At 41.2% G+C, this 19,269-nt stretch overlaps 1 protein-coding gene across 3 annotated transcripts in view; it reads right to left on the reverse strand.

Annotated features, from left to right (window-relative positions):
• Nucleotides 1-19,269, reverse strand: part of LOC125456751 (bromodomain and WD repeat-containing protein 3-like) — a 180,380-nt gene that overhangs the window by 98,638 nt on the left and 62,473 nt on the right. For all 3 annotated transcript variants that reach the window (XM_048540134.2, XM_048540133.2, XM_059650165.1), the window contains 3 exons: nt 7,018-7,152; nt 6,130-6,258; nt 4,338-4,563 (listed from right to left, as the gene is read on the reverse strand). In XM_048540134.2, the coding sequence (XP_048396091.1) occupies nt 4,338-4,563; nt 6,130-6,258; nt 7,018-7,152 (490 nt within the window). The remainder of the gene's footprint in view (nt 1-4,337; nt 4,564-6,129; nt 6,259-7,017; nt 7,153-19,269) is intronic.

Raw genomic sequence — 19,269 nt, forward strand, 5'->3', positions numbered from 1 at the left:
CTCAACTTGCTTCATATTCAAAAATCAATCCCAGTCCTGAACACAGCAAACAGGTTAGGGAATTTTCAATATTCACAAATGTTGAGTGAATAAATTTTCCACTTTAACGTGAAATGAGAAGTGAGAGCTAACTGAACGATGGTATGTACAGTAATTTAGCTTAGCATGCATCACATACCAACAGGGCAGTAGAGCAGGCAGTAGGAAGGCAAATAATGCTTCAAATAACAGGGAGGGAGCGAAGGCAGGGGAGCGACAGACGGAGGGGGAAAAGAACGAACGAGACAGGCGAGGCACAAGCAAACAAGTGGGAGAAGGGGAGCGCATGAGGGCGCCAGTGGGGGGACCACACGAGGGCACAAGAGGAAGGGACTGAGAATGCAAGCGAGCAAGAGGGAGGCAACTGGACTGCATGACAGAACGGAAGCAAGAGTGCAAATGCGAGGTATGAAGAGTAGTGTAAAGAGAGCTGTAATAATGGATGAAAGGAAATATAGATCAGTCATGGCAGACACTTAAGTATATTTGAATTTTCAACAAGTGTCCAACAAGGTTCCTCATAAAAGATTGTTGCACAAGTCAAAATCATACAGCATGGAGGGTAATATATTAGCATGGATTATGGATTGGTTAACACACGGACGCAGTAGGATCTTTTACAAGATTGAACAGCATAACTACTGGAGTGCACATGGATTAGCCCTAGGGCCTCATTTATTTACTATCTATATCAATGACTTGACCAGGGACAGAGTGCTGATGATGATCTACTAGCTGGAGGGCATATTGTGATTACATCGGTTGGAATAATAGAAACTCTACAGTGTGGAAGCAAGCCATTCGGCCCATCAAGTCCACACTGATCCTCCAAAGAGCATCCCACCCAGACCAGGCCCCATGTTCTATCCCTGTCATCCCACGTTCCCCATGGCTAATCCACCTAGCTGGATATCTCTGGAAACTGTATAATTTAGCATGACCAATCCACCTAACCTGCACATCTCTGAACCATGGGAGAAAACCCATGCAGACAGGGGAGACTGTGCAAACTCCACACAGACAGTTCCCTGAGGGTGGAGTCAAACCCAGATCCCTGGAGCTGTGAGGCAGCAGCACTAACCACTGAGCCAGCATGCCGCTTAGGTTGAATAAGTGGGAAAGATAAAAATAATTATATTGTAGTAACTCAGGAAGACTGACCGGAAAGGATCATCATTTAGCGTTGAATACTAAAATGGAGTCCACATCCACCAAGAAAGGTGGTGGCATGAGATGGGGAGCCGGTTGAGTTTGCTTATCCAAGGCAAAGTTGTTCCCATCACGAACTAAGGGGATGATAGTCAGTATGGAAAAATTTGTTTTTGTTTCTTATTTCCAGTATCGTGGGTTTTTTAAAAATAAACATATAGCACGCTGGTGACCGGTGAACAAAATTAGGGCACATGGTATTGGGGGTAAAATACCGGCAGATTGAAAATTGTCTGGCTGACAGGAAGCAAAGAGTAGTGATAATGAGTCCCTTTCGGAATGGCAGGTGTGACTAATGGGGTACCACAAGGTTCGGTGCTGGGACCGCAGCTGTTTACAATATACATTAATGATATAGACGAAGGCATTAAAAGTAATATTAGCAAATTTGCTGATGACACAAAGCTGGGTGACAGTGTGAAATGTGAGGAGGATGTTATCAGAATACAGGGTGACTTGGACAGGCTAGGAGAGTGGGCGGATGCATGGCAGATGCAGTTTAATGTGGATAAATGTGTGGTTATCCACTTTGGTGGCAAGAACAGGAAGGCAGATTACTACCTAAATGGAGTCAAGTTAGGTAAAGGGGAAGCACAATGAGATCTGGGTGTTCTTGTGCATCAGTCAATGAAAGCAAGCATGCAGGTACAGCAGGCAGTGAAGAAAGCTAATGGCATGCTGGCCTTCATAACAAGAGGAATTGAGTATAGGAGCAAGGAGGTCCTTCTGCAGCTCTACAGGGCCCTGGTGAAACTGAACCTAGAGTATTGCGCGCAGTTTTGGTCTCCCAATTTGAGGAAGGACATTCTTGCTATTGGAGGAGTGCAGCGTAGGTTCATGAGGTCAAGTCCCGGAATGGCGGGACTATCATATGTTGAAAGGTTGGAGCGACTGGGCTTGTATACACTTGAGTTTAGAAGGATGAGGGGGGGGATCTGATTGAGATGTATAAGATTATTAAGGGATTGGGCACTCTGGAGGCAGGAAGCATGTTTCCGCTGACGGGTGAGTCCAGAACCAGAGGTCACAGTTTACAAATAAGGGGTAGGCCATTTAGAACAGAGTTGAGGAAAAACGTCTTCACCCAGAAAGTGGTGGATATATGGAATGCTCTGCCCCAGAAGGCAGTGGAGGCCAACTCTCAGGATACTTTCAAGAAAGAGGTGGATAGAGCTTTTAAAAATCGTGGTATCAAGGGTTATGGGGATAAGACAGGAACAGGATACTGATTGTGGATGATCAGCCATGATCAGAATGAATGGTGGTGCTGGCTCAAAGGGCCGAATGGCCTACTCCAGCACCTATTGTGTATTATCTATATACACTGGTATTGCAGGCTGGACAAAACAAATTTACCACAATGATTCTTGGGATAAAAGCACCCCAACTTATCTGTAATGGCTAAGCAGGTTAAGCATTTGTTCAGAGATAATGGGAACTGCAGATGCTGGAGAATCCAAGATAACCAAGTGTGAAGCTGGATGAACACAGCAGGCCAAGCAGCATCTCAGGAGCACAAAAGCTGATGTTTCGGGCCTAGACCATTCTGAAGAAGGTCAGCTTTTGTGCTCCTGAGATGCTGCTTGGCCTGCTGTGCTCATACAGCTTCACACTTGGTTATCTAGGCATTTGTTCATTCGAGTTTATATGAATAAGGATAATCTTACTGAAATACACAAAATTTTGAAGGGGGGTGTTGACAGGGTAGATGCGGAGGTGTTTCTACTCATTGGACAATCTCAAACAGGGACATGTAATTACAGAATGAGAAGACTCTCATATAAAACAAAGATGCAAAGGTATTTTGTCTTCCAAACAGTAGGGTCATGGAGGCTAGATTACAAAGTATTTAAAAAAGGAGGTAAATAGATTTTAGAAATATCAAGGAGTTGACAACTAAACTAACCTGGGGCAAAAGAGGTGTTGATACCTGGGGCAAACCAGCCATGATCTTGCTGAATAGCAAGACAGACTTGACACAAATGACCTACTCCTGTATTTCTTATATTTAACATATGTGCAGGCTTTGAAATGCACTTGCAACCTGTGTAAATAGCTGGCCCAAGTTTCTAGTCAAGTGTTCCCTAGCAATTCTGATGGTTGGCATTCAATAATAATTGTTATCAAGGAGAAGTCATTAGATTCTCTCTTGGTGAGCATGGTAACTTCACGGCACAGATCTTACTTGCCACTTACCAGGTGCCAGTGCAGTCTTGTTGGAATTGGACTTGGACATATACACGGACATGGGCACAGACAGTTTCAGTGTCTGAACAGTCACGTGGTACTGAGCATCGCAATTACCAAATATCCCTGCTTCAGACCTTGTGCATGCAAGATCATTGATGAAGCAGTTGAATATGGTTGAGCATAAGACACTTCACAGGAACCTTAGGTTTGAAACGATAACCAGTATCAGTCAGTATTACTGTTTCTTGATAACACATAGTACGAACTATATTTGCCGAAATCCAGCATCTATGATGACACAGACCTTAGGTGATGGTTGAAATGGATCAGTCAACATTTCTGCCGTCTTCTGCGCTGAGGCTGGAAATGACCGGAGTTTCCATCTCCTCCCATGAGTTGTCTAATTGTCCACTTCCTTCCAGGTGATTGCAAGGCTACAGAAATTTCATTCTGACCTGCTAGCTGGGATCATTTAGTTCTGTCGCATGCAAATTCCGAGGTTTAGAACGCTCAGAATTCAGAAATTCCAATGTTCAGTAACCCGATATATCACTTCTCCGAGTTGGCATTCTATTTTAGTTTTCCCTGGTGTTGCTCCTATTATGCTACACTGCATTCCTCATTGAAGTGATATCATTTCAAGAGAGGATAATAAGGGTTTTGGAGGGGTGTTCCAGTGGTATTCCCATGCATCTGTTACATTTGTTGTTCCAACTTACAAGTCACTGGTTATAATAATGCTTGTCATAAAATCTAACAAAGACGCTGCAATGAGTCCTGTAGGTGGAACATTGCACAACAGCCATTTTCTGTTCTTAATCATTCAGTTTTTAGAAGCAATACTGAAACACCATTTTCAGAGGCCTTTCTAAGACTTGGGACCAAACTAAGCCACTTACTTGTTGCCACATATCCAAGTTGTGGTATCAGCTGCTCATCCAGACATTTCTCACGACCTGGCACCAATCGCTGATATTCTGTTCGATGAGGATTTCCGTCCACATCCACTAAGAAAGGTGGTGGCATGAGATGGGGAGCCTGTTGAGTTTGTTCATCCAAGACAAAATTGTTCCCATCACGAATTAAGGGACGATAGTCAGTATGGAAAAACATTTGTTCTGGAATCTGGAAGCAAAGTATGTTTTTACTTTTTGAAGAAGGGTCACTGGACTCTAAATGTTAACTTTGCCTCTCTCCACAAATGCTGCCAGACCTGAGTTTCTGCAGCAATTTGTTTTTATTTCATATTTTTATTTGATTGTTCCTGTACAGAGCAAAGTCTCTACTTTTCAAGTCAAATAAATGATGCTTAGGCAAACAAAACACTTGGTAAGTACTACAAATATATTTTCATTTTTCAATTTTTTTCCAATTGTTTTTTATTTTAATCATCCAGTTTTGCATTTGATGATCTTTTTATTTTGAACATAAGTAACTGTACTTATATATATCATAATTCCCAATTATGTTGGAACAAAATGCTGTCCAAGCCAAATTACTTGCATCAGTCAGCATTCATCATTCTTACTGCAAGTTATTAGATTAGATCAGATTCCCTACAGTGTGGAAACAGGCCCTTCGGCCCAACAAGTCCACACCGCCCCTTGATATATCCCATTCAGACCCATCCACCTATAACCCACACACCCCCGAATACTACGGGCAATTTAGCATGGCCAATCCACCTAGCCTGCACATCTTTGGACAGTGGGAGAAAACCGGAGCACCCGGAGGAAACCCATGCAGACAAGGGGAGAATGTCTGTGCGGAGTGTGCATAGTCTCCCAAGGCTGGAATCGAACCCGGGTCCCTGGTGCTGAGAGGCTGCAGTGCTAACCACTGAGCCACGTGCCCTCCCCCACCATGCTGTTTTCATATAACTACAAAACTGTGATTGTCAAAGTTTTATCTACCCTCTCGACGGCAACAACTCTTCAAAAAATATAATCCAATAAACATATCTAAGAGGTCATTCTTGGTTTATAGAAAATTGCAACTTCCTCAATACTGTGCCACCTAAACCTCGGGATCTCTTTTGTTCAACAATCCTTTATGCAGCACTGTCACCTTAAAATACAAATCCTTGCTTATAAATTCCTTCACAGCTAATGCCAACATTTTAAGTATTAACTCTAGATTCCTATGCCGTTCCTTCTGACATTTTTGATTTGACATCAGAGCTTTCATCTATTTTGGCCCCAGTATGCTTAGGTCTTTTTATTTTAACTTGTTACCCTACATTTTAAAAAAAACTACGAGACCTACCTTTTAGCCCTTCTTCATCAAAGTCTTTTAAAGCCTCTGATACATGTACAGTTAACTCCTTTATGAGGCGCTCTGTTACATTTTATGTTTAAAATATTGTCCCAGTGTAAGTGATTACAGACACGCAAGTATAAAAAGAGTATCACAAGCAAGACTCATCTTGGTCTCACCTAAAATCAATGTACATGCATCTTCCAAATATGCTTCACAGACAGCATTCAAAAAACAAGAATAACAATTTCTTCCTTTGCTAAATGTGAAATTGGTAAGAACTATTATCAAAACAGCACCTATAATGTGGTTTTTATATTAAATAAAGAAACATTACTTGCCTTGCTTCATCTGATAAACAGAGCAAATGCAGATTTTGCCAATTAAAATTAAAGAAATTGAAAGATTAAAACACAAAGCAACTCAAATGATTACCTTTTCATACAGTTTACTGCATCCAAACCCAAATATAAGCAGATGTCCATGTGAATCTGTGCAAGCAAAGTGTTGGCCATCTGGTGAAAATTTGCAGTCAAATACAGCACCATGACCTTGACCTTCAATCTAAGGAGGAATCATAACACAGGTAATTTAAACCTACATTAATGCATTTTAAAATCTGAAAAAAAAACAAGAATTAGTAAGTTAGACATAGAGTAGTCATTTTATAGTAAGAATGGAATATAAAAGTAGGAAGTTTTACTGCAGTTGTACCAGGTCTTAGTGGGAAGAAATCTGACAGTATTCCAGAATCTTGATCTCCTTGTTCAAAAGGCATACAATTGTGTTAGAGAAGATTCACTCAATCCATTCTGAGAATGAACAGCTTACCTTATGAAGAAAAGGTGAATAGGTTGGGCTATACCAGTGGGGCTTGGTGTTGATCTTATTGAATTGATAGGGTGAAAACCAAATGGATGTTTCCTATTGTTAGGAACAGTAGAACATAGGGACACTGTTTAGGAACAAGAGAACTCCCTTTAAGACAGAGTTCATGAAAAGGATTTTCTCTGGGTCACCATGGAGCCAAGGTCACTGAATTTACAGAAAGCAGGATTAGTTAGACTTTCCACAGATGAGGGAGTCTAGAGTGATATAAGTAGATAGAAAAATGAAGCTGAGGACACAAAGAGATCAGCCATTACCCTATTGAATAGGAAAGCTATTACAATAACCTACTCTTTATTTCATTTCCTATGTCCCTGTTATCATGCAAAATCGTACTTCGTAAAAATAATAATCTCACTTAGACAAATAAATTCAAGCTCTTTCAAACTGAAGATAAATGCTGAGCCCCTCCTGCATCCTGCTCAGAACACTTACCATGTTAAAGTAATGGTGAGATTTCATGCCTTTAGTAATGTCCCAAATGAAGATATTGCCATCATGGCCAGCAGATAAAATAATTCTGGAGTCAAATGGATGTGGCTCCAAAACAAATACTTCATCTTCGTGACCCTAAAAAAAATGGAATAGAAGTTTACAAGAATACCATTTAAAATTAAATCATTTATTACTACAACTTTTGACCGTCTCAATGTCTCACAAAGTCCTCGTGACACATCTTAGCTCAATTTAACTAGCTTCTCTTCCTCTACAATCCAGACACGCAACTGTTACAATAATTTTGCAGTTCTGATACAAGCAATATCGTTTTGCAGTTGTTCAATAAACTACATGGGTGCCTACCATATATATGTTGATAGTATCTGGCTTAACCATACTGAATGCTCAATAGCTGACTTCTTCAGTAGAAAAACCCATGATATTCAGATATTCATTTTTGCGAGTATTTGAGTGTGCTAAGTGTAGTTCAGTACGTCTGATTTAGAATCCATTCTAACTACTAAACTATCATGCACAATTGTAACAGCATACCACCATTTTATGGTCGATCAGCAAAGAGCAAAATGATAGAATAAAAGGGCGTTCAAACACAGATGCAATGCAGAAATTAAAAACATGAGTATTCATGAAAGTCCTGCTGCTTGATTTGTTTTTTAGATTACATGATTACATTCCTTACAGTGAGGAAACAGGCCATTCGGCCCAACAGGTCCACAGTGCCCCATGAAGCATTCCACCCATACCCATTCCCCTATAACCCACACACCCTGAACACTACTGGCAATTTAGCATGCATTTAGCGATCCACCTAGCCTGCACATCTTTGGACTGTGGGAGGAAACCGGAGCACCCGGAGGAAAACCACGCAGACACGGGGAGAATGTGCAAACTCCGCACAGACAGGTGCCCGAGGCTGGAATCAAACCCAGGTCCCTGGTGCTGTGAGGCTGCAGTGCTAACCACTGAGCCACTGCGCCGCCCGAATAAATAATTGAAATAATAAAATTGGGACGAATGGGACTAGTGATCTGGGGGTGGCCCTGCTCTTCTAAAGGCACCACAGAAATGTAAAAGGAGTGTTTTAAACATAGGTAGCAGCTATTGGATTGTCGCAAGTTTTTCAAATATCTTGAGCAACTGTGCCTCAAATGGTTACGCCCAGATTTGATATCCAAATCATCTTTCCTAATCTTAGTGGACATATTTTATGTAATTTGATTAAATAGATAGGCAAATAAATAGGATGTGCAGATTCATAATGGAATTAAAAGGGCAGATTTTATGGGAGAGAAGACATAATTAAAATTATAGATTCCATTATGCACATTTTCTGAGTTAACTGCAAAATGAGTCTTATTCTGAAGATGCTGACTGCTGCTGCTGAACTTAACCATAGTAAATGCAAGATTTTTTCTGAAAAAACATTTGGTCCATTTCCAGTTTCGACCTGTGTGTTTTAGAACTTTCTTCAATTCAAACAAGGAAAACTTGCATTAAATAGCATTTTTCAAAGCCTCAGGACACAAAGTGCATCACAGCCAATAAAGTACAATCATTGTTGTAAAGCAATTGGCAGAAAATTCTCACACAGCACGCTCCCAGAAATAGCAATGAAACAAATATCAGATAATGCAGCCAAATTCAAAAGCCGCTTAAAATAAGCACTGGGATCACTATGCAATTTAAACACGCCATCACCAACTCTGATTCAAGCAGCAAGCCAATTTTGTACAGTGTGTGAATTTTCCTACAACAGCCAGCATAAAATGCATCGGCAAGAAGCTCTGTGCCTCTGCCGAGGGATAATTTGGTCAGTCAACACCAATTAAAACGACCCTTCAACACATTTTCTTCATCCTTTCACAGGGTAAAAGTGTCACTATTGCCCATTCTCAACATTATTCTCCAGAAGGTAATGGTGAGCCAACTTCATAGACCATTGCAGTCCATCTGGTGCACTTCCATCAACAGTGCTGTTACAAAAGTGTTTTAGATTTTCACATAGGAATAATGAATGAGTTGCGATTTAGTACCAAATCAGAATAACGTGTGGCTTGGAGGGATATCTGTAGATGGCGTTCCCAAATGTGTGGTACACTTTCCCTTTCAGCTAGCAGGAGTCAAAGGATTGGAAGATGCTGTAAAAGATGGCTTGATGGTTTGCTGCAGTGGATCTTGCTGATGATGCACACTGACACCTCTGTGCCTTAGTGGTGAAGGAACTGGATATTTAAGGTGGTTGGTTGGATGAAGAGGAGCACTACCCTGGATGGTGCCAGCCTTGTTAAATACTGTCCACTTGGCTGCATTCAATAAAACACCTGACTTGCAGCATATAGATCTTGGACACACTTTTTTGGAAGGTGGCAGTGGTGGGGACGGAGGCTACGCAGTTACTCAGCAGAGAAAACTTGGCTTAGAACACAGGCCCTTCGGCCCACAATGTTGTGCCAAACTTCTGACCTGCTCTTGCACAGCATTTACGTTGTTGAACTATTTTAGTTAATGGCAATCCCATGATGGTGGGGATTCCATGAATCTGCCATTGAGTGTCACGCGGAGATATCGAATCCTCACTTGTTGGAAATGGCTGGCACCTGGAACTTGTGTGGCACCAATGTTACTCTCCACTGTGAGCACAACCCTGTTTGCTATCCAGAACTTGCTGCAAACAGACACTGACTGCTTCAACCTCTGGAATCCTAATGATACTGAACACAATCAAATTATCAAAATCCCCACTTTTGACCTTCTGATGAAGGGAATGTCAGCGATGAAACTTTTGAAGATGGTTGGTCATAGAACCCCAACAACCCGAACGCAGCCAAGATAACTGGCCTCCAACAATGACAATCAACTTCCTTTGCACCAGATAGTACTCCAACATCTGGTGAGTTTTCCAAAATTCCTAATGACTCCAATTTTGTGGCAGCCACACTCTATCAAATGCTGGTTAATGTCATAGGTATTCACTTTCACTTTCTGATTCAATTGTATTGTCCATGTTCACACCAAGACTGTGAAGAGGTAAAACGCCACGCAGGAAGAGCATGACCAAATAATTGGTGAATGGGTTATTGCTATGTAGGTGCCACAAGTGTCGAAGCATTTTCCATCACTTTGCTGATAACTTGATAGGATGGTAACTGGCTGGTTTCAATTTATTCTGCTTTTTGTGAACAGAGCAATTGCAAACAAATTTCCATTTTGTCAGGTAGATGGCAGTGCAATTAGCTTAACTACGGGTGGGACAACTTCTGGAGCACAAGTCTTCAACACTTGTGCTAGAATGTTCAAAAAATGAGATGCTGTCATGTTCCACAGCCTTTTCTGGGTTCATGGCCATAGGTCACTTCTCAAATGTCATACAGAATGAGTCAGGACTGCACCTGTTATGTTGAAGATCTCAGGAGGTGGCCGAGATTGATCATACACTGAACCTTCGATTATTTCGGCTAGAGCAGATGATACAAGTGTTATTGGAATAGCAATGGGAGCCAATGAGAGTGCAATAAGAGATATCAAGTCCCAAGAGATTACTTTGATGCAGGCATCAGAGGAGATGTGAAGTCTTTCATCACATGGGTCCAGGAGAGCCTTCAGACAAAGCATGCACAAGGCAGTGGTAACAGATTGACACTGAAGTCAATGCCAGCCACCAGGCCCCATGAGCAGGCATGCAGTGCCAACAGAAGTTGGAATGACAGCCAACACAAAATTCAAAGTGCATCCTCAAATTTCATATCCCATTTACTGCACCAGTAGACACTGAATGCATCACAAACCTACAGTCCATGAGTGATGATTTCTACCCAAGTTTTACAACTGTGAGTCCTCCACAACCAAAATAATTCCTCATCCATCAGTCTAGGGGCTCTTTCTGACACATTCACTTGGGCTATTTTTGCAGGTTATTTTTCACCCTCATCAATTTCTTTATTAGATAACCTAGTCATGGAATGGCATTATCTTTATGTGTATTTGTGTTGAATTTTCTTTAGGTTTTTCTTTTTGGCAAAGGCAACGACAACACAAACACTAAAGATTACAAGTATTATTATTATTATTATTATTATTATTACTTCAAACTTGGCATCTATAAATGTTTCCAAAATGCAATCAAGAAAAAAAAGTCTAAAACTGACATTTATATTAAATAATTATAATTTAGAAGAGTATGAACGAGGACAGGAATTTCCGATTGAAAATCTGACAAGTAATCTTGAATTGAAGGGTGCCCAAGCATTTCAGGTAAAATATCAGTTAAACATTATTTGGCTTCACATAGCCACATACCCATTATCAGCCTCTCTCAAAAACTCACACAAACAGGCCCTTCTTCCCAACTCCACTTCACCAATCTCAGAATCTACTGCTGCTCCCTTCAGTCCCCTTTGTAATCAAAGAACTAATTTCTTTACTAAATAAATAATATACTTGCTGTACAGGAAGCGCAGTGAGAGCTCACCAGACTGAATTCTGGGCTGGCAGTTTTGTCAGACAAGAGAAGACTGGGTCAACAACAGAAACAAAAACAGAAATTACTGGAAAAGCTTAGCAGGTCTGGCAGCATCTGTGCAGGGAAATCAAAGTTAATATTCCAGGTCCAGTGCAGTTGAGGAAAGGTCACCAGACCCGAAACATAAACTCTGATGGTCTTCACAGATGCTGCCAGAAGGGTCCAGACCCGAAACGTCAGCTTTTGTGCTCCTAAGATGGTGCTTAGCCCGCTGTGTTCCCCAGTTCCACACTTTTGTTATCTCGGATTCTCCAGCATCTGCAGTTCCCATTATCTCTGAGCTTTTCCAGTAATTTCTGTTTGTGTTTCTGAATTACAGCATCCCTAGTTCTTTTTGGGTTTTAAGAGATTAGATCAACTGGACCGGTATTCGCTGGAAGTTTGTGCGATTTTTGGATGGGGAGTGGGGGTTCTTCATTTAAGTATATACATTTCTGACAATGCCAAACAGACTGGATACAGTGATTTCATCTAGCTTCGAAATTTGGAAGAAAGGGTTAGGTCTCATAATACACAGTAGGCAATTTGGGCCTTTGATGGGGAGAACCTTCTGCATTTGAGGGTCATGAATCTGTGGAATTTGCTTTCACAGAAGGCTGATAAGGCAGGATCACTGAGTATATTCAAGAAAGAGAACGATGAACTTTTAGATATTAAAGGCAGTGTGGGACAGAAAGTAACCATATAGACTTGAGGTAAAGGATTAGCCATGATCATATAAAATAGTGGAGAAAAATTGAATGGTCGAATTGCCTATTCCTATTTTTATGTTTCTGTATTCCCAGAAACTCATGGTGCGAATGGGTATGGAAAGAGAGTCGAAGTATAGCTTAGAGAGGCGTAGACAAGCTCATGTTGAATAGTGCAGTGGATGCAATGAGCTGAATGGACCACACCTACTCCTATTCACAAATACCGAGATGTCTCTATTGTATTGATTCCCGAACAGCACCACATTTCGGTTCCAGTAACATTGGGTTAATTATCCACTTACCCGCTGGTTGAGACTTAGGTCTAGCAACCTCAACCCCTGGCCAAGACTCTGGAATTGACACTAATCCCCTCAGTCAACACTCAGACCCAACACCCCTCCAACACTCCTTTCAAGCAAGACAGAGGCCCAGATTCCACTGGGACTCCACGGGTGACCATTGACCAGACCCACCACCTACCCCAGAAAGATTAGAACCCATGAATCCTCTTTCCCACTGGCTGAGACTGGAACTCAGCAACACCCTCCACTTAGGCAAGACCCCAAATAACTAAATCAACATCTAGCACTCGCGAATGTCCCTCCTCAAGCCGAGACTTTGGGTATGGCCCTCACCTCACTCAAAATTGCCACAAAAGTGAACAATCTCTTCTCTTCATAGGCTGATGTTTCTTCCCCTACAGGCACTCAGGATTTCTAACAATTGAACCTTACTAACCAATCTAACATGCAGAATCTTGTCAAATGCTTTGTTGAAGTCATATTGGCAACGTCTACCGCTTTGCCTTCATTGATCTTTTTACTTTCAGAGGCTACAGTCAATGTAAATGCAAAATACAATCACCATTTTCAAAACAATTCAATCGGATTCTCCAGCATGGTGACATGCAGAAACTAGGCCCGTGATCCCAGGCTGACACTTCAGAAGAATTTTGTGGAGGTTTGGCCCCCTGAAATACAAGACACAGGTCCATCAGCACACTGACACAGCCTGACACTCATGAATTAACTTACAGTTAAGGACTAACATTGTTCTTTGGGTACCTCGGGAGTTGACTAGGTGCTGCGCAAAAGGTTAATACACAACGTAGGATGACACAGGGGTGTGGCATTATAGTTTATCGGAGACAGGATTCTCTGGTCGGCAAGCTGCAACGAACGGGGTACCACAACTTTAGGCCCAAACTATTTGCAATCTATATTAACGGTACTGGATAATGATATTGGATGCATGATTAGTGCTAGCAGTGCAGAGGTAGTGCCCCTACGCCTGAGCCTAAAGGTCTAGATTCAAGTCCCACTTGCTTCAGTGGTTTGTAATAAAACTTCTGAATGGGTTGATTATAAAATATCTAGAAAGTAGAGAAGCCAAATTTGCCAATAGCACTAAAATAGCTGAGAAGTAAGCTGCAATGAAGGAAATAAGAAATTTACAAATGTTATGTGGATAGGTTCGGTGAATGAGACAAAGTGTGGCAGATGGGTATTTAACACGCATAAGTGAGAGATTATCCATTTTGGTTATAAGTATTAAAAGGCAAATTATATAAATTGAGAGATTAAATGTTTCAAAACAGGGGAATTTAGGCATCCTCGTGCATGAGTTGCACAAAGCTAGATGCAGGTACAGCATGTAACTAAGGCATTTATACTTCTTTCCTTCAGCAGTAAAAGTAGTTAAGTGCTGTTGCAGTTATACAAGGCAATGGTCAGACTGCATCTGGAGTACTTAATACAGTTTTAATCCTCTTACATGAGGAAGAATGTAAAGAAACAAAGAAACCTATAGCACAGGAACAGGGCCTTTGACCACCCCCCCAAGCCTGCACCGATCAAGATCCTCTGTCTAACCTGTCATCTATTTTCTAACGGTCTGTGTCCATTTGCTCCCTGCCCATCCACGTACCTGTCCAAATAGACCTTAAAAGACGCTAACGTGTCTGCGTCTACCACCTCTACTGGCAACGCGTTCCAGGCGCCCACCACCCTCTGTGTAAAGAGCTTTCCACGCATATCTCCCTTAAACTTTCCTCCTCTCACTTTGAACTCATGATCCCTAGTAATTGACTCCCCCGCTCTGGGGAAAAAGCTTTTTCCTATCCACCCTGTCTATACCCCTCATGATTTTGTAGACAATGTAGTTGTACTGGAGGCAGTTCAGAGAAAGTTCACTTTAATTCCAGAGTTGAAAGGGCTCATCTTAAAGAGGAAGATAAGAGAAGATCTAATTAAAGTTTACAAGATACTAAAAGGGATTGAAAAAGTAGACCTAGAGTGGATATTTCCTCTGTTGGGCAGGCGAGAATAAGAGGTCACAGTTTTAGACTAAGGGATAACAGATTTAACACAAATGACGAAAAATTCTCTCTATCAAGTGTCATGGAAGTTACTACTCCAGAGTGCGGTGGATGCTGGGACATTGAATAAATTTAAGGAGATGATAAGCAGGTTTTAATTAATAGTGGGTTAAAAGGATTACAGAGATCAAGAAGGAAAGTGGAGCTGAGGCCAAAATGGGATCATTCTCAATCATGTTAAATGGGAGAGCAGACACATATGGCTGAATTGCCTACTCCTGCTTCTAGTTCTTATTTTCTAACATACAAAAATGCAGGTTAAAAGAATTACTCAGACAGAATATCTACTTTGAAGCCCAGAAACAATTATGTCTAAAAAAGAAAGAAAAGCAGCGGGTCCACAGCATCTGCAGCAAGGAGTCAAAAACTCTACTTTGTCAGACTTGCTGAGTTTCTTCACCAATTTCTGTTTTTGTTTCAAATCTTCAGTGATTCATTTCATTTTAATGTCTAAACATGAGACAATTTAGATAACTTCTATAATTAAGCTGGTGTCAAATTGTTTTGAATTCCTTGAACCAACGGATGGGGTTGAAAAGGATACCCTCAAGGTTGAGCACCCTGAAGTCGCCATAGACTGTTTACAGGTTTATGCCATAGACAGAACCCTCTGGTTTTGTTAACACACCATAGGCATAGCTATGAATGGTAAGTCAATCAACTGATATAGAGAACTGCTGCCACAGGTTACTTCTAATGCTGAGGGGGATAATATCCATTGGTCACCCACTGCAGCCCTCTCGTTGGGCAGTTCCCACATTCTATCTGCTTCAATAGGTGCTTCAAAGTCACTACTTTAACCAGCGGACAGAATCCAATCACACCAAGCAAATATACAATAAAATTAACAAACTAAAGATACCAACACAGTGACAGGCAAGTTGTGTGTCAGAAGCATGGACAGACATCATGTAGCTGGTTAGTCATGCATGTAAGATAGTGATATCAACATGAAATTTAATGACCAACAGCAAACTTCACTACAAGAAGTGGATCACAGAGGAAGGCATTCAACTGGCAGGGGATGAGGAGCTCAGAGCTAAAAACTCAAGGCAGGCTTCACTGTAAACACTTGCTAATCCCAATGATCAACCACCTAAATAGTTCAGAATACATTCTCCTCTGTTTCTCAGCTTAAACAAGACCAGTTAATCTCCTGAATAGTTATGCTCCACAACAGACACAAAAGGACCAGTTTCACGAGCGCCTTGATAACACTATCAGCAAAATGTCCAAGTCAGACCATGTTTGCCTACTGACAGCTTTTAACAAGGGTGGGTGCCAACCAGCCTCAAACATCATAACCAGGGAAGGATAAAAAAAATAGATTTTTTAAAACTTTACTGCTACTCCATGACGCGCATAGCTAAATCATTGTTTCAGAACAAACTTTGCCTGAAAGATATCCAAGATGAAAGCATGGATAGCAGCTAAACCCGATTTTCGCCAAAACTAATTGAACAGTTTGCTCAATAAACAATGCTTACTACAATAAAGTTCAGGGTTAAAATAGAAATTCTGAAGCTTCATCATTCAAAGCAGAAATATCACCCTCAGATTATCAGCCATTCTACAGACCAAGATAAAAATGAAGAATTCCTTAACTTAATTAACATGACACTTTCTGACACCACCACCACCACCACCTCCCCGCCCCTGGCAAAGTACAAAATCAAAATGGAGCATACTTTGAGGTGACGCTTACAATGTTACACTCTCAACATAGGGGAAGCAAGAGCAGTAAAATGCTGACCGGTTTAAAGGTACATGTTACAGTGATGAACTGGTCATTAAAGCCAAGTGATCGCTTCTCAGATTACAAGAGCAATCCAAGCAAAAATACGACAAGCATTAAGTAGAGTCAACTCTAAGCACAAAGTAGAGTTCTACAGACTGATAGGTGGTGCACCAATAACTACTGGCTACAACTTTTGCCACTAAGTGCATTTATCAAGTATCTTGACAGCCAACTCACTTCATTTAGTGATCAAAATCCCACAGCATCACATGGTGACTGATGAGTTCTTTAAACTAAGTTTTGGTCAGGTGATTTGCTAATCATTATGTGTTGTTCTTAGAAGTGTTTCAATATCATATATAATTGAACCTTGCTTTGATGCACCATCTATTCCAAAACTTTTAAAAGCAATGCAATGCTTGACTTCACGTTACAACACTATTTCTTCTCAGTTTTTCTTTCCAAGCATAACAATCTCCATCTGAAGTAAATATCGCCATCCTCTATAAACCAGGGTCACTGTTAACTAAGTTGCTTGATTGCTTGCAACTGTGTCTCTATTGTGAGAGCAGTCAGTTTCAAAATTTCTGCAAAGGCAGTCTTGCAAACAGGTTCAGATTTTCGTCAAAGTGATCAATAAAATCAGTATTTGTTGCACTGAATATCAGTGCTTTTGTCTAAGTGGGTGGGGCAAGGCGGTCAGTTAACTCAGTGGCTGCTTGGCTGGTTTGTGATGTAGTAACAACAAAAACATGAGTTCAATTCCTGCACCAGCTGCGGTTACTCTCCTTCACAGCCTCTCCCCTCCCCTGGGTTGTGGTGGCCCTCGGGTTAAAATACCATCAGTCATCTTTCTCCGAGACTGCAGCCCTATGGTGTTGTAGGACGGTGGTGATTTCACTTTCATCTAATACCAACATAGGAAAACTCAATTTATACAATTGATCTAGGAATGTTTCTGTAATGACCTAGTTAATGCTCTCTACAAATTTAAATTCTTGCTGCGCCACCTGTAAATAATTGGTGCACGCTTTGCGGCATAACCATGAACATTTTGCACAGAATGCAGAGATACATTGATCTTTACTCCAAGTACGATATTATAAATTAGAACTTCCAACATATCAGAACTGGTCTATTTGCTGTCTGTGAGAAGGTGGAGCATGCAATCTCCTGGTATTTCAGCTCAAATTTGTAAAATACCAAGTTGTTGTTCTAAGTTAATAAGGCAATCTGTCCGTCCCTTTAGGTAGTCCAATTTCCAATCTTACCACATTTTTTCCAGTGCTGAACTCGCTCCAACATTCGAGGAAATAGTGCATAGGACAATGTCAGCTTCACAAGAAGTAAAAACCTCACTGATTTGCACCTTCTGTTTGTGAGTTGAAGTTGGTGTTTTGGTTTCAATGATCTCAGGAAAATCATTTATTTTGAAAATTTCTTGGAGGAGCTTGAATACCTTTTCCTTTTGAACATTTTTTAAAACTTCTGATCAAGAAAACAAACTTCAAACACAAAAAAGAAAAATTTACCTTACTACTTGCATTTAGTTCTTCTGAAGAGGCCACCTACTTCCCAGACCTCGTGCTGCCCAATCCCCCGATCGCTACAGATTATAAAAGCCCCGCTCCTAGAACTTTCAATTTTTTGTCTGGTCTCTTCCCCTGCCCTGAGCCGACCTTAGCTCAGGCTTAGCTCTGTTCACTGGATGGTTCCTTTATCAAATAATGTGATGCCAACAACATGGATTCAATTTCCATTATCAGCCAAGGTTATCTCGAAGGACTCTCCTTCTCAATGTCTGCCCTCACCTGAAGCATGGTAGCCCTTAGGTTAAATCACCACCAATTGTCTCTCTATCTTTCTAATGAGAGAGCAGCCCTATGGTATGGTGAAAACTATGGTGAATATGGACAAATGGGAAATAAAGATGACAGAAGTTAACACCGACAACAGGGAAACAGTCACCAATGGCTGTGACCTCTTGAGGCAGACTGCTTACAAAGGAATTGGAAGAGGGGAGCAGAAACAAAAAGCTCAGCTAACTGAGAAAGTAGCTCAGAAAAAAGAGAGAGGTAGTGAGTTGGACACGTTCTCTACCCAACATCTTTCCTCTGGAAGAAGTAAAGCAGAGTTAGCCATTCCAGAGTGAAGCTCCTGAGCCAGGTTAGAGCACATGGTTTCAGCTGCAGTGGTTAACTATCATTTTGCGTGATGCATCGTTGTCAGTGCAGCACAGAAAAGAAATGCATAACCAGGGACATGACCGAACCAGCTGTGAAGAGATTTTTGGCCCAGCAGACAGACAGTGGTCAGCAGGAAAATGACCAGCTGGGGTCTCTTTACCTACAACCTGCAAACTGTGTAAGCATGTACACATTGATTTCATTGCCTCCACTCACCATACTCTTGTCCATGTCTTTCTTATTTTGAATACCCAAAAACTCCAATCTGTACAAGCAGCCATAGAATAGTAAGAGGTGGAACAGCAACACTGAAGAATCTTCATCACATACAATTGCAGCTAACAAATCCTATACTGAAACCACATACACTTCAGAGGATAAAACTGAAGCGAAGTGTCTAACTAGCAGCCTGCAACCAAGGCAAAATGAAGGGTGGTATACAGTCAGCTAGCTAGACGGCAAGGTCACACAGCATTCTGCTGCCGTGAATTCAGATGAACACAATGTAGCAGGCTACAGAAAGTGAATGACTGCTCTGTGCAAAGAAATATAGACCTGCCACTGACCCTGGGTGAAAAACAAGAAACATGAAGGGTTTATACACCAACTTTTTACAAGACTACCTCTCTTTATCAGCACTGGCTTTATGCTCCAATTCATTGGTCCTGTCAGTTTAAAATATCTGATGATTGACACCTCATCTTCAATTGCAAAAT

This window comes from Stegostoma tigrinum, chromosome 12 (genome assembly GCF_030684315.1).
Source record: "Stegostoma tigrinum isolate sSteTig4 chromosome 12, sSteTig4.hap1, whole genome shotgun sequence".
NCBI classification, from domain to species: Eukaryota; Metazoa; Chordata; class Chondrichthyes; order Orectolobiformes; family Stegostomatidae; genus Stegostoma; species Stegostoma tigrinum.